Here is a 15,000-nt window from a genome sequence, read left to right on the forward strand (position 1 = left end):
CCAGCATCGTGTAGCCCACCGTCGGTGAATGGCGGTCCAGAAAGGTCGAACCTGGTCTTCTGCAGCATCTCGCAGTCCTGCGAGGCACACTGAATACGCCTGTCATGTAATCTCCAAATAAAAATCACGAAGTAGTGGACTTTATAGTGATGAGTCTATCCTGTATGCTGCAAAATACGCAGGAAATGTGACTGGTGTCCGTACACTGGACGCCAATATCATCCTAGTCTTCTCCTGCAGGATCTGTTTGACATTGACATACCGGTATGCAGTGGGTCGACATTGGCCTGGTTTGGCAGCTATCTGCCTGGGTGGATGTAGCAGGTTTGCATTGGCGCGCCGTCCAGTCCGACATTTTCTTGTAACTGTGGAGTACCGGCAGGGTTTGAGAGGTTGCTCGTGCTGTGAACACATCTCTACTGCCTGTCTCGTCCTGGAAGTGCCGTCTCGCCGCTTCTTTGCTCTACAATCACGCCGTTATTTCGCTTTGTTTCGTGGTGCAGCTCAAAACCTGCCCAAACAACTGTAAGCTCGCAACATGGTATGAACAAATTGCACCACTCATGCTGGTTAACTAAAACCGGGATAGTCGAGTAAGCGAGTTCACTCCCTGGGCCATGGCAAGATCTGTTCAGCGCGGGCTATTCCAACCTCCAAGTGCATAGTCACCGATCGATCCATGCGATGGTGGTTGACCTACAAAGAGCCAAGGTCTACGAGTACTACTATTGGATGCTGTCTACATGCAGTCAACAAAATCAAAGTACCTCAGTATGCCCCAGAATAGGGCATGTGCACCTATAGCATGACACAACAGGGGTTCTGGCGGCACCTGTCAAACAAGCAGTAGCGACTAGTGCCAGCTACCTATTGGAGGCTAGCCGCTACAGTCCGTCACTGGAGATAATTATTATGTTCACTGTTTAGACTGAGCACAATCAATGATGCCCAATCAATCTGCACAATGTGTGTTCTGTTCCACCTAATTATAACGTCCCATCGCATCAACCCTACTACACGCACATGTCGTCACTCTAGCAGGACTTGTGTTATTATTGTTAATTTTGATTCGCACGATAAATAGAGCACAATAAACGTTAACTTGACCGAAGGATAAAGGCGACTGCAGATAGAGGATCACATCGAGGTACAGGTACCGGCATCAATACAGTATCAGAGAGAAACAAACAAAAATGAGAGGTACGCAGAAAAAACTCTCGTAAGCCCAAGGGGAAGTGGTTGATGAGGGATGAATGCACTCTCCACGCTCATCTACACTGTTCGTGGAAATGCACACATACATACAATAATATACAACATAGCAATAGCATGCACAGAACCGAACAATTTCATGTTCACACATGCAAGCACAGACCTGAACATTAGTACCAAAAGCCGATACAGACAATATCCCCATACACACAGACGCACACACACACACACACACACACACACACACACACACACACACACACACACACACACACACACACACACAATGTCCCATGTATGCGCCCGTGGCGAGAAAAGCACGCAAATCTACAAATGCACTGGATGTGAACCCACAGATTTTCTCTTATAGCAACGATAGCGGATCTGATTCTGAATGAAACACACACACACACAATACAATCATTGAATGCTCATCCGCAGATGATGGCAGGTCCTGAAAGAACAGGCAGTGTTCCAGTAATGGGGAACAGAGCTTCGAGTGGCGAGTGAGGTATACACACACACGTGCGTGCGCGGGCACACACTAAAGTATTCAGAAATATAATCGACATTGTAGTATTCATTGGTTGGGGAATGGAAAGGAAAATACAACATTGCTGTAGGTTATTGTTGTAAGGACACTGGGAGCACAACAGAATGGTAAGCAACTTGCTTTGAAGCAAAGAAAGTTATTATTCCACGAATCTCAGAAGGAAGGAGCGTTCCAGAATGCTGCACTGGCAACAGGCGGCCTGCATGTGCGCGGCCCATGCAGTCGGTCCAGCTGCCGGCCTTGCAGTGCTGAAAAGAATGTGCAGTACAGCATGTCACATAGTATCGCAGCCTGGACAAATAGGCGCTGGGAAGTCCTAGTTATGTGCTCACCTACACCACGATGCACCAATCCTCTGAGCTACTTTGGCAACAACTTTGTCCACTTGAGACTCCCATGGGCTGAGCCAGTTGTTGAGGGCTGCACCAAGGTGGACGGCAATGACCGCTGATGGCAAGGCAGTCCATGACACACAGTCACTAGGGCATCGTCAACATGGCGCTGAGGCTGGATCGATAAAATCAACCTTTAGGCTGTCGCGGGGTTGACAACGAGGCCGCTGTCTCGAAGCTAGTCAGTCAGCCTGGTCACCGCCATTGACGAACCAGTCGCCACCGCCAGCAGTGGCGGTAGGTTGTGACAAGTGTGGTGCAATATTGTCAGCAAATTCAGTACTTAGGATAAGATGAGTGACAAAGGGAACGTTGTGTTTGATAATGTTGAAGTGAACAGGGATGATCACAAACCCTGCGCGTACTCCACCGTGAGTTACAAGAAAATTCCGGACTGGACGACGAGCAAACGCCAACCTGCTACATCCAACCAGGTAGATACTATTACGATAGCTGCCAAACCAGGTCAATGCCGACCTACTGCATAATGTCAATGTCAAACAGATCCTGCAGGAGAAGACTGGGGTGTTGGCGTCCAGTCACTGAGTGTACAGACACCAGTCACATTTCCTGTGTCTTTTGCAGCATACAGGCTGAGACTCATCACTGTAGACTACCGCATGAGTTATATTTGTACAATACATGGCAGTCGTACACTGTGTGCCTCGCAGGACTGCGAGGTGCTGCAGAAGACCAGGTTCGACCTTTCTGGACCGCCATTCACCGACGGTGGGCTACACGATGCTGGAGGAACTAGATTCCAGTGAAAACCCAAGATTCCTTTTCTCCTGGACGCTCCGACGTGTTGTGATATCTGCCAGGTGCGCAGTAACTAGTATTTTCATCGCTACAGCGAGGACGACGCCGATCGGCAAACTCTCGCTCACAGCCATCACCAGCCTCTCAACACCATCACTTGGCATCCCCCAGAGGTACAGGAGAAAGCCAAAACAGCTCACAACAAACAAAAGCTAAGGACGATGGAAAGAGAGCATGTCAAAAAGAAGACGAACAGTATGAAGTTCAAATGGTTTTGAACACTCGTAGACCCGGGTGCTCGAATCAGAAACGATTTGACAGGTGTGAAATTTCCCATCTGTAAATCTCAACAATGTCAGAATATACTTTTGGAGAGGCGATGGAACAGGGAAGAGAGTCTGGCTTGACCCACCCAGCAGGAATTCAGAACCTGGGTGCGCTACAACACAAGCTACAGTACGCAGTAAAATGGTCGTATTTCCTTCGGATTTTTTATTTGAAAATTGGGTGCTCGAATCAGAAACAGCAAACTCGTCAGATCGTCTCCGATTCAAGCACACAGGTCTACCATCGTCTACGCTTGGTGTGGCAGTTGAGGGCAGGGAGTAGTAACTTACTACTTCGTTTTTGAGAGCAAGATGGTCAGTGGAGCCGCAGATTCAGCAGGTCTTTGGCAGCACCGTACAGGAGACCCACATCCTCGAATCAAGGACCCAGCAAAAAGTGGGTCGCGAGTATTTCAAAAACCGTGTACCGGGCAGCGCTGAAATTTGGCATACTGTTAGCGGGCCGTATGTTGATGGTATTTGTGAAAACTAAACGAAATCGGAACAAGTTTAGGTACAACTTCAGGCTGTTTCTGTTTTGGTACCCTGTATCTCATTCGAGCACCCGGGTCTACCACCAACTATACCACTTTCAATAAATCGTGACGCCATTTTGTTTTAACATGAATATCGCGGGTTGTACAATACCGTACTCGATGACATTATGCGTACGATATCGCCACTTGGTCATATTCACTCTGTGGTTCAATTTTTGAATATTTTCGAAATCAGTGTGTGAAGGAGTAGACTGTTTGATGGTGTCTGTTGGAACGAGTGAGGAGTGAAGGGTTGTTGTTATTGTAACGAATACGCAGAAGACATGCTGTTGTTCCTGACGTGGAGCAGGCGCTGTGGATGTCTTCCTCTCGTCGTGGATATTTTCGTTCGAGTAGAAATCTGTAAAAAAATTCAAATTTGTCGAGGCATGAACTGCATGGAGTAGCAATGTTGCTGAGGAAGGAGAGACTTGTTCTGTACATGTAAGTTGTCTTGTGGAGAGGTTGATTTCGTCTGGTTGTACATTATGTCCTTGGCCTTCGTTGTGTTTTCGTTTTTGTAAAAATTAATTGGAACGAATTTTCTCAATAATGATTATCTGTTGTTCCTGTGATGTGTTGTTGAGTTACTCAGGATGGGAAAACAGCGTTGGATGTAGCCAGGGAAGAGAAGCATGAGGGATGTGTGCAGTTGCTGGTGGATCACGACAGTGCGAAGGTATGTTGAATAGACTTGACTGTGAGTGACTGAATTTAGATGTACTGTGTGTATACAGTAAACATTACAGCGTGTCGTACATTTGATTGGTTGAACTATGCAGTGACTAGGTGTCACGTGAGTCACGTGAGGTGCACCTACCACCACCATGTCCTACATTTGTACAGCTGTCTATGAGATCAAGATTACGTAAACACGAGAGTGTGTAACTCCGCTTGGTCTGGCCATGGCGGAATGTTTCGTTTTGTTGACTTTTCTGGAGATGATGAGTCATACCGTACGAGGCATGTACTACGAGTCTGTGGGCGCGTGTGCTTGTACAGTTTTTATTAGGGGTCGTCCAAAAGAGGTTGCACGGGCCATTGGTGTGTGAGCGCCATTGATTGCACTGCGAAAGAAACGATTGACTCTGTACGAGCTCTAGACTTTTGTACAGATTCCAGGACGCGCTCGATGCGTCTTGAGAAAGGCGTGCAGTGATGTGCTGAACGCAGCGCTGCCCAAGTGGGACAAAAACAAAGCTGGATGTCGTCAACCGCCTCTTTTCCCAACGTTGTACAACGATGTTTTGAGGATGATCCCCTCCAGATTTGAATCGCGAATTGGTTGACTTGAAGATTTTTTCTGCGAAGTCTCAGCAACATCCATGGACCAAAGAAGCCAAGCTCTGGCTAGCAGAGCCTGGATGGATTGGGGGGAGGGGATGAATGTAGCAATCGCCTAAACTATATCCTATTCTGTGCACCAAGCGCTAAATTTGGTGCCGGCCGGCTTTTGTAGGGTATCACTGCATTTGATCAACCAGACGCCAAGTGCATGTGATAATTGGGACCATTTGCAAGCCGTGAAACGGCAAGACGAATTAGGAAACTTTGTTAGAATCCCATCCTGACCACGCGAAGCACATGGTGTTTGATGAGTTCGGAGGGGTCTACTCGTCATGACCGCAACGAGTGGTTTTTTTTTTAATCCAGTGCGTGCGATTTCAACAAGGATACGGAGAAAGCGCAGTAAATTGCGCCTCTTTGTGTGACTTTTCTCAAATTTCCAAATGTTTTATGCACTCCTGTTGGAATAAAGTATGATGGTGAATATACTGTGTACGACGACAAGGCACATTCTCACTAGACAAGTGACGTTTGCTAATACTTGGTCCGCCAAGTTACAATTGGCGCTTATCTTCGCACTTGATTTTTCGGTGTTCTGCCTGCGTCATACCGCATGGAACCACCGATTCACCATCCGAACATAACCATAGACCATTGCATCCGACAATATGGCAGCACAAACCACCACAGAAGTTGTAATCAGTTCGTTTGAATCTTTTTGACTGGAGCTGCCACCGACGAATACTTCCGTCACCGCAATAAAAGGCTGCAACTTCCGCTCCAGTCCGTAAAACAGGTCAGGATGTTCACAATTCAGAGCAATGGCGAATACAGTTTCTGCCTACTTCCAGCTGTCTGGTGGAAAGGATGGTTTTCCGCGGGGAGGCATAGAAAAGCTGAAAAAGCGCGTCGCTAGCTTGAATTTGAATACTCGCACTGTACAGCGCCTAGTGAAGCGTTCTCACCAGCAAATCACCGACGAAGAAACTACAGATCATATCGACATCTCCAGAATGCGAGACCAATCCGGCAGACACACTCTGAAGCTCACAGAGAACTTGGCAAAGGAGCTGATCAAAATAAACACCAACTCCTGAGGGAAACTCTCGTGCAAACAACTTGCAGGAATCTCGCAGAAAAGAGCTACGCCTGCTCCAGAGTCAGTGCAACACTGGTGCAAGACGTTAGGTGCAGTACGCACATGTGCTACATCAAGCAGAAGCTATCACTGCACTACAAGCACCAGCGGCTTGCGTGGGTGGTGATCAGCAAGTACGACAAGCACAAGAGGCGATTTGAAAACTGGCAGTGATGTGGTGTTGCCTTTTTGCCTCAAACAAAGGCATTTATTGCGACGAACGGGGATAACACATACAGCCACCACACGGGTACTCTCACTCAGCTTCTGAGCGGCAAGATGACAGGTACGACAGGTGACTGCCTTTGAGCGTGACTCGAGACGAGGAGAAGTGGAACAAGCTATGAAACGAGCAGCATCTGTCTGGATTGAATGTTTTGAGCTCTTCCTCCAGCGACGATAGTGGCGAGGAGGATGTGTAACTTGCTAGGATTTTCGGCTGAGTTGCTTTCTGACGTGTAAAGTATCATATACATAACGTTTTCTGATCGTGACATGCTTCGAATATTTGTAGTTTCGTTTTGAGACAAGAGTGAAGATAAGTGGCAATTTTAACTTGGCGGACAAAGTACTTCTTCTTGAAGTAGGCCATTCACATGATGTGCAAACTCAAATCTATCGTACCGTTTCCAAGGATATTTGCTCGCGTACGATAAACTTAGACACACGCTTGCAACTGATTTTTGAATTTGGCCGGGGCTCTTGTGCTCACGATTATACTTTGCACACGAGCAAAAGTGCCAATGTTGAAAGTGCGCGCTGCAAATGTAGTGTGTGGGATATTTTTCAAATGGGAATTCAATTTTTTTAAACCCAGGCCCACGGGTACACACCCAGGTCTGCGGGCATACCTCTGCATACGCACACACACACACACACATTCATGTGCACAAACATAATTGCAGACACTCCCACGCCTCGTCTGTGCGTACAACGACGTACTCACACACTCACTCACAAGCAATCAACACATAGGTTTGGGGGTTGCCATGACTTCAATTTGATTAAAGATAATAGTATGTGATGATAGACCAGTTGCAAGAAAACAAACGATAATAGTTGAGTCACATCATCACATTCGATCGTGAGTGATTCACACTGCCCACCGGGGGCAAACGCACGAACGGCCCACCGAGGGCTAGCCTGCAGCTGCCCACCGTGGACCGGTGACACGAGCGGCTAGCGAGGCCAACAGCCAGCCCACTGAGGGCTGAGTAATCCTGCCCGCCGTGGGCCGTTAGCATACTGTCCACCAAGTGCGCACAAATGGCCGACGTGGCCAGCAACCTGCCCGCTGCTGGCGCTAGAATGGCCGCCGAGGCCAACAGCTTAACCATCGAGAGATAAAGCATACGGCCCAAGCGAGGGCGCGAAGAAGCGTATAGCCCAAGCGAGGGCGCCTGATTATAGCCCGACCGAGGGCGCATGATTATAGCCCGACCGAGGGCGCATGATCATAGCCCGACCGAGGGCGCATGATTATAGCCCAACCGAGGGCGCATGATTATAGCCCGGCTGAGGGCGCATGATTAAAGCCCGACCGAGGGCGCGTGATAATAGCCCGACCGATGGCGCATGATTGTAGCCCGACCGAGGGCGCATGATTTTAGCCCGACCGAGGGCGCATGATTATAGCCTGACCGAGGGCGCATGATTATAACTCGACCGAGGGCGAAAGCATGCTGCCCACCATGGGCCGATTACCGTAGAGTCCCGCGGATAAGCCCACCCGCGTATAAGCCCATGACCGCGCATAAGCCCAGGGTTTGTTCGAACATCACACACCTTCATCGTACAAGCCCATGGGCCTTGTAGGTCATACCGGGAGTCCATATATTATGGACTATTGGCCATACCATGTACATGTACATGTACGTAGTACATGCACATTATAGTTTTTTTCGTACATTTCAGCACAATCATCGGTTGTTTTTGTTTGCACAGTGGTTTTCAGCAATGTACTTCACATTTCCTTGATACTTTTCAATAGCACAACTCGGTGTCGGCGTATAAGCCCAGCCCGCGTATAAGCCCATGTTCTCGTATAAGCCCACCGAAATGCCCATGGGCTTATCCGCGGGATTCTACGGTATATACTGCCCACCAAGGGCTAAATCATACTGCCTATTGAGCAAACGAACAGCCACCGAGGCCGACAACCTGCCCGTCAAGGGAAAAGCATACTGCCCGCTAGGGCCTAAATTATACTGCCCAGCGAGGGCAAACGAACGATCACCGAGAGAGAGAGAGAGAGAGAGAGAGAGAGAGAGAGAGAGAGAGAGAGAGAGAGAGAGAGAGAGAGAGAGAGAGAGAGAGAGAGAGAGAGAGAGAGAGAGCATGTTTGACACATGTGTGTGATTTGTGCCTCTGTTTTTTTCTGACTCTCTATGAAGGAGGCCAAACAGCTGCAGGCAAGTAAGTGACAAATCAATTCTCAAACTTCTTTTTCGCCAAAAAGTTACGAGACATGACCAGTGATGCACACGAATAGTCGAATAGTAATAAAGTTCGTTCGAAGAGCTGTACAATCATGTTCTATGTGTGGCATGCATGCTAGTTTTGTACGAGTACATGTGGACCCTGCGCTAGCGGCAGTAGAGCTAGGGCCGCTGCTACAGATTACAGTACAGCGGTTACCGTACGTGTACTTGACGAATCCGGGATGTGTGAGCGCGCGCCAAACAGTTAGTAGTAACAATAGAGTGCCGGCACTGTAGTACAGTTGCGAAGGGCACGTGTAATTGTACGAGTACAGTACACACACTGTACTGTTGCGAAGTGGGAGCCCATGGTGCCTTCTTCTTTACTACTTTAGTTCGGTCCAACTCACCCCTCTCTTTCACTTTGAGGAACGTTCTCGACATCCAGTTCGTTTTTCGTTATGGCTTCTGGCACAGCTGGTCGTAGCAGCTCCGTTTAGGAGCACTTCGAGAAAGTTGATGGAGGCGCAAAAGTTCAATGCAAACTCAAGTTCAATGGCTTGACTACGAGCTCAATGCTGGAACATCTTATCCGACGGCGTGTTACTTGCTCGACGTCTGTAGCTGCCACGGATGCGAAGGTATCCCAGGCAAAAAGCACAGACGCAATGCAGAAGTTTCTGGGCCGTCAAGAAATTTCAACGAACACTAGATTATCCGTTCGTTCGAAGATTTGGTATTCGATGAGCATTCGTTCTTGAAAAATTGGTTAGTGTGCATCACTGATTGGAATACTATTTAGCATCCAATCCCTCACATATTCACACTCAGTCAGGGCAACAAGGACTGGCTTTGGAAACTATGTGTTACTTTGAGTAACTGGTCTCATAATGCAAAAGCTCGAAGAGCTGGCAAGCAATGCTAGGCTAGGCTGCTAGCGGCAACTTGCTCATGATGAGCAGCAACTAACGAAGCAAATGTCCAGTTGGAAGCAATAGAGCTGTATGTCCCCAAGTAGTACCATTAGCAAGAAAATATGATGGCAGGGTTCTAGCCAGGTCAAAATAGTAGTGGGGGGGGGGGGGGGCATGGGAAACAGTTACCCCGTAACCCATTTTTGCATTTTCCGAAATTGTCTTGCCATACAAAATGCAATGTACGGGGCGAACCCCCGACTTCACAACAGACAAGTGTGCCTTTATGAACCCTCCAGTAGTGACTATCCACTACACTTTTCGTTGAATGGCATCAAAAGTTTGAGCTACGCGCCATTTGTAGTTTGCACCTCCGCAAGAAATACTTATGTTCTTCTTCGTAGTTTGTAGCAGTTCCCGGTTAGTTTCGAATCGTATCAGTCCGCTTTACTTAATTTCAAGTCAGTAGAAATTTGTGATATCGGATCGTAAAGCTAGCTCCGTGTAGGAGAGTTTTGAGAGACAAAAACAAAAGAATTCATCCTGCGCATCGAACGCGAGGATGTCGTCTTCTTCCGCTCCGAAGTACATTAGCCTCTTCCTTCGATACACCGTTGACGATCCGTTTTAGGAGACTCAGTGCAACATGGAATCCAAACTCAAACGAATAAACTTTCATGTACTTGCAACAAAGAGTTGCGTCCAGAACAGTCCAGTCTACCGAGGAGAACAAGAACAGCAACTCGCGTCGCACTCCACTTCGTATTTTGTTGTCGCGGAATTCAAATCACGATTTTCTCGACGTTTTCCACAAACGCTGTGGTCATGTCTTAGCACGCGCTGGCTCAAATAAACAAGGAAGTAAAGTGTGCTGAAATGGGCTCGTCTGTAAGGGTAGAATAGTAGAATATTTTTTCGTACTGTTCATATTTGTTAGAATATTTGTTCGCGATTTTGCTATTCTTTGCAACATTGGTAAATAGTGATTTTTGGGTGAACAGGGCACATTTTAGTGCTCTTTTATTGCTTGTTTTTTGGATGAATTGGGCGCAGCATCCGGGGCGAAAAGTGGTACAAGCGTGGTGGTGCTGGTGGTACCGTGTGTGACGCCCCTGGACTCTATAAAGCCCAGTGCCTCAACTAGCAACACCATAACAGGTGTCTCCTGTCTACCAATATTCCGGTGATGGAGTGGTTATTCTGCGGGAAGCAATGACTTTCAGACACACCCGCGACCGTAAATTTGCGAGTCAAGCGGGCTTTTTCATAATACGAGTGCATGCAGTGAAGATGCACTCTCACTTGTTTTGCATTCCTGTTGCCTGTACTGTATGATTTCTTGCTAGTAATACAAAACAAACAACAAACTGTAAATGTCACCTGCAGTTACACAACATTTTTTTATGTGTGCTGTGCTTATCGTTGTGCCCAGGAGATACTGCTGTTCTGCGAAGTATCAGTGACCTCGAAGCAGCAGAGCAGGAGGCAGCCAAGTTGGGCGGTACGACCGTCATCCATTTCCTGCACGTGGCAATACTTGGTGCGGCACGCGTTGGAAAGACCAGCTTGCTGAAGGCGTTGCTTGAGAAGATGCACGATGAGAATGAACTCAGCACGCCCGGCATGCGCACGTCCTACGCAACTACAAACATCTCTGATGACGGTCGATTCATCGAATGCCCAGACATGCCAGATGCTCTGAGTCGACTCTACGTCATCACCATGATGTGCAAACCATCCACTTCGAATCATCCCCAAGACGAAGAGACAACACAAGATGGCAGAGAGAGAGCCCCAGCAGGAGAGGATCCTGTGGCTGGGACCCATGCAGGACCTATGGAGGACAGCAGTAGCAGCAGCAGCAGCACCAGCGACGGGCCAGCAATGCGCGAGGAAATCCACGAGACCATCACAGGATTTCTCAATGCAGACCGGGTAAAGTACATCTCTGACCGGGCCAACACGCCCGGCTATACCGTCATCACATTCCGCGACCTTGGAGGGCAGCAAGTCTACCAATCCGTGCAGCCCCTCTTCATGGCCAAAAACACAACCTTTATTGCCACATACAACTCTTCTCTGGACCTTCTAAAGACCCTTCCCAAGCTCGATGAATTTCAGGTCAGCCGGGAAGAATGTATCGAGCGGGCCACTCTACCGGCCAATGCGACTCGCCTAGACCAGCTGCTCGGCTGGCTCGACATGCTGCTGCTGAATGCGAAAGCTGACAGCAGCACAGACCAGAGTGCTGCAGATGATGTGTTTGTAGTGGGGTGTCAGAGTGACAGGTGGAACAAAACCGATTTGCCTGATCCTAGTAAACTACTTCAAGAGAACATAGAAGGTTCACGGTATAAGAACCTTGTCTGGAACGAAACATCGTACTTTAAAATCGACAACACCAGATCTACTGGAAGTGCAGCACAAGCAGATGAGCTGCAGCGATTGAGAGAGGCCATCATCGACCGCTGCCAGAAGAGCCAACGTAACATCCCTGTTCCATGGCTCCGATTCTGCATATCCATACACACGCTCAAGCAGGAGGTCACGTGGCCTTGGATTTCCTTCAAGGAGGCAAAGTTCATAGCGAAGCAAGTCAAGGCTGTTCCACATGACTGCAGTGACCGGCAAATACAGCTGCTGCTGAAGTACTGCCACGAAGCAGGCCACCTGGCGTACTTCCCAACGTTCAAGCTGAAAGACACGGTCATCCTGGAGCCCCAGTTCATCCTGGACTGTGTCAATGCCTTTGTCTACATGAAGCCTGACCGAGACATCACAGTGCACGAAGCGCGGCGGTGCTATCGTTCTGGGTTCATGACGGAGTCCCTGGCACGCAAAGCTCTCAACAAGATGTTCGAGGGTCAGTCTTACTGCGACCATGCTAAGGCGTGGCAAGCAGTCAGAGCAAGCAGTGATGGGTTCAAGCTCATTTTTGAAATCCTAGAATGGCTCTCAGTCCTGGTAATTGTGCAGGATGAGAGGTCTGCTGAGCACGAGTTTATTGTACCTGCAGTCGTCCGGGACATGGGCACGGACGAACAGCCGCCTTCTTCTTGTGCCTACGTGTCCTTGAAGCACGCACACCGCGATGAGTTGATGCACTTTCCCGTGTTCCTGTACTGGCAATGCGTGGTGGAGGTGCTGCTGAAGTCACATAAGCGCTCGGCTGCCACGCTGTCACGGTGCAGCGTTCTCCTTCGATGGAACAGAGATTGGCCGTGGCTGCACCTGCACTATGCACGCTACGGCTTACAAGTGTACGTCGAGTGCAGGGGCCGACACGGCGGCAGCGGAAAGTCTACGCTGGATGAAGTCCGGGCAATCGTGCTCACAGTGCTACGGAAGTGGGGCCTGCAGGTCGAAGTGATCAGCACATTGCCATGCCCCTGCGGAGAAACATCGGGCGAGGAGTGCTTACAGCATGGCTTATCTACGTGCTGCGCACCAAGCTGTGCGCACGCCTTGGACGCTTCCACCCTAGTGGCTGAAGACTACCCACTGTGTACACGTTCAAAGTGGGATACTAGTATACCGATGATCCGTGAGCAGGCCATGTTCTGGCTGGGCCTTGACCAGGTGAGAGACTTGACCTGATTGAATTCCCGTAGCTATGCAAAAGACGTTACGTTAGTAGCGCCTGCCGCTAGCTTTAGTTCATATGTTTTTGTGGGGGGAAGGCATGTACCATGAGACAAGTTCCACCAGGCCTTGTTGTAATTCTGTGTTATCTCTGTTTAGGAGGAGAGTTCTTCACACACAAAGTTGCACCATGTCTCTATATTCTTAAAACTTGCCACGTATTCCCGTCATGTGAATGAGGAGATAACCATTTTTAGCCTACTCTGACTTCGGCGATTATGGCTTGTGCGTGTGCGTGTTTGCATGCATGTGTTCTTTTGCTCGTGTGTATTTACATGTATTTGTGTGTGTGTGTGTGTGTGTGTGTGTGCGCGTGCGTGCGGGTGTGTGCGTGCCTGCGGGTGTGGGTAGGCGTTTGTGTGTGTGTGTGTGTGCGGGTGTGTGCGGGTGTGTGCGGGTGTGTACGGGTGTGTGTGCGTGTGGGCGTGGGCACGTGCTTGCGTGTACTTTGTCTCTTGCAATACCTGCAGGATGCATGTGGAAAGCTGTTTGACCCGAGAAGGACCTCTCTTCCTTCAGGTTAGTTGGATGCACAATTCAAACAGATCTGCTACTTCCAAATGATGGTTTGCATGATGTCTGCATTCGTGTGAACCCTTAGTGGCAAGGAAACCGCTACGCTGTTCTATTTTCCTTTTGAGTTAGCTATTCCCGTTCGGATGTTCAACACTGCATGAGCACAGGACCGTATCTGCTGTGGATAGAATGTAAAATTTGAGCGTCTTCTCACCGCAAGCTGGTGTTTGATCCCAGCCAACACTGCAGTTCTGACTCTGTTTTGGGCCCTGGACAACTGACATTACATTGTCATAGAATTACTATGGGGTCGCTGTCATATTTTGTCGCCCTGAAGCGAACATCGTTCGTGGCAGAGGAGGAGGGGGGGAGGTCGAAAATCATAACTTGCTCTACAATGCACTACGTGTACATGCACTTGATTTGTGGTGTCCAGCATTGCAAACTGTGTTCATTTTGGAGGAGTGAGGGGTCCGTCCGAGTACGAAATGAACCATGTTCGTTTCAGTGGCGACAATAAACTTCTGCAACAAACCGTGTGTGCGTGCCCACCTGTGTGTGTTCATCTATACGTTGCATCTGCATGTGTGTGTGTGTGTGTGTGTGTGTGTGTGTGTGTGCGTGTGTGTGTGTGTGTGTGTGTGTGTGTGTGTGTGTGTGCATGTGTGTGTGTGTGTGTGTGTGTGTGTGTGTGTGTGTGTGCGTGTGTGTGTGTGCGTGCGTGTGTGTGTGTGTGTGTGTGTGTGCATGTGCGTGTGCGTGTGCATGTCTCTTGGCCACTCCAATGGCATGCCGTCTGTGTCCTTGCAGCAGAAGCCTGTGCCAGTGTGGACAGTAGAAGCGGTGGTCACGGTGCTCCAGGAAGCGGTCATCACAGCGCTGGTGAAAGCGGTGTTCACGGCGCTGAATTCATGTCGCTTGGTGCCATTGGGTTAGTGAAGGCTTTCCTCGCAGGTTTATAAAGAGGTCAAAAACGTTGCATTGGAGCTGACCAATCAGCCGCTTTCATTAACGAAGTGTTCAGGGTAATGGAAACACTGACAACACGCTGCCTGCATATTTAGTGAGGGGGTCTTTTTGATCACAAAATGCTGCATTGCATTTCAAGGCTCTACTGTCCACCGAGGTGGGATTCTACTGTCCACGGGGGGGGGGGGGGGGGGGGATGCTCTACTGTCCACTGGGGTGGGGGGGGGGGGGGGTAGGCACTCTACTGTCCACGGGGGGGGGGGGGGCAGGCACTCTATAGTGTCCACTGGAGGTAGAGGCTCTACTGTCCACTGAGGGAGGCACGCACTCTACTAT

The 15,000-nt window shown here is 49.0% G+C and overlaps 1 protein-coding gene across 2 annotated transcripts in view; it reads left to right on the forward strand.

Annotated features, from left to right (window-relative positions):
• The window catches only part of LOC135825940 (uncharacterized), a 36,083-nt gene that overhangs the window by 16,553 nt on the left and 4,530 nt on the right, over positions 1-15,000 (forward strand). Inside the window, exons 6-10 of one of the 2 annotated variants that reach the window (XM_065338581.1) lie at positions 4,374-4,457; positions 8,597-8,618; positions 10,970-13,116; positions 13,650-13,698; positions 14,506-14,626. In XM_065338581.1, coding sequence (XP_065194653.1) covers positions 4,374-4,457; positions 8,597-8,618; positions 10,970-13,116; positions 13,650-13,698; positions 14,506-14,626 — 2,423 coding nt within the window. The remainder of the gene's footprint in view (positions 1-4,373; positions 4,458-8,596; positions 8,619-10,969; positions 13,117-13,649; positions 13,699-14,505; positions 14,627-15,000) is intronic. The other variant, XM_065338583.1, reaches the window with a different exon arrangement.

Source organism: Sycon ciliatum, chromosome 10 (genome assembly GCF_964019385.1).
Source record: "Sycon ciliatum chromosome 10, ocSycCili1.1, whole genome shotgun sequence".
Lineage (NCBI taxonomy): Eukaryota > Metazoa > Porifera > Calcarea > Leucosolenida > Sycettidae > Sycon > Sycon ciliatum.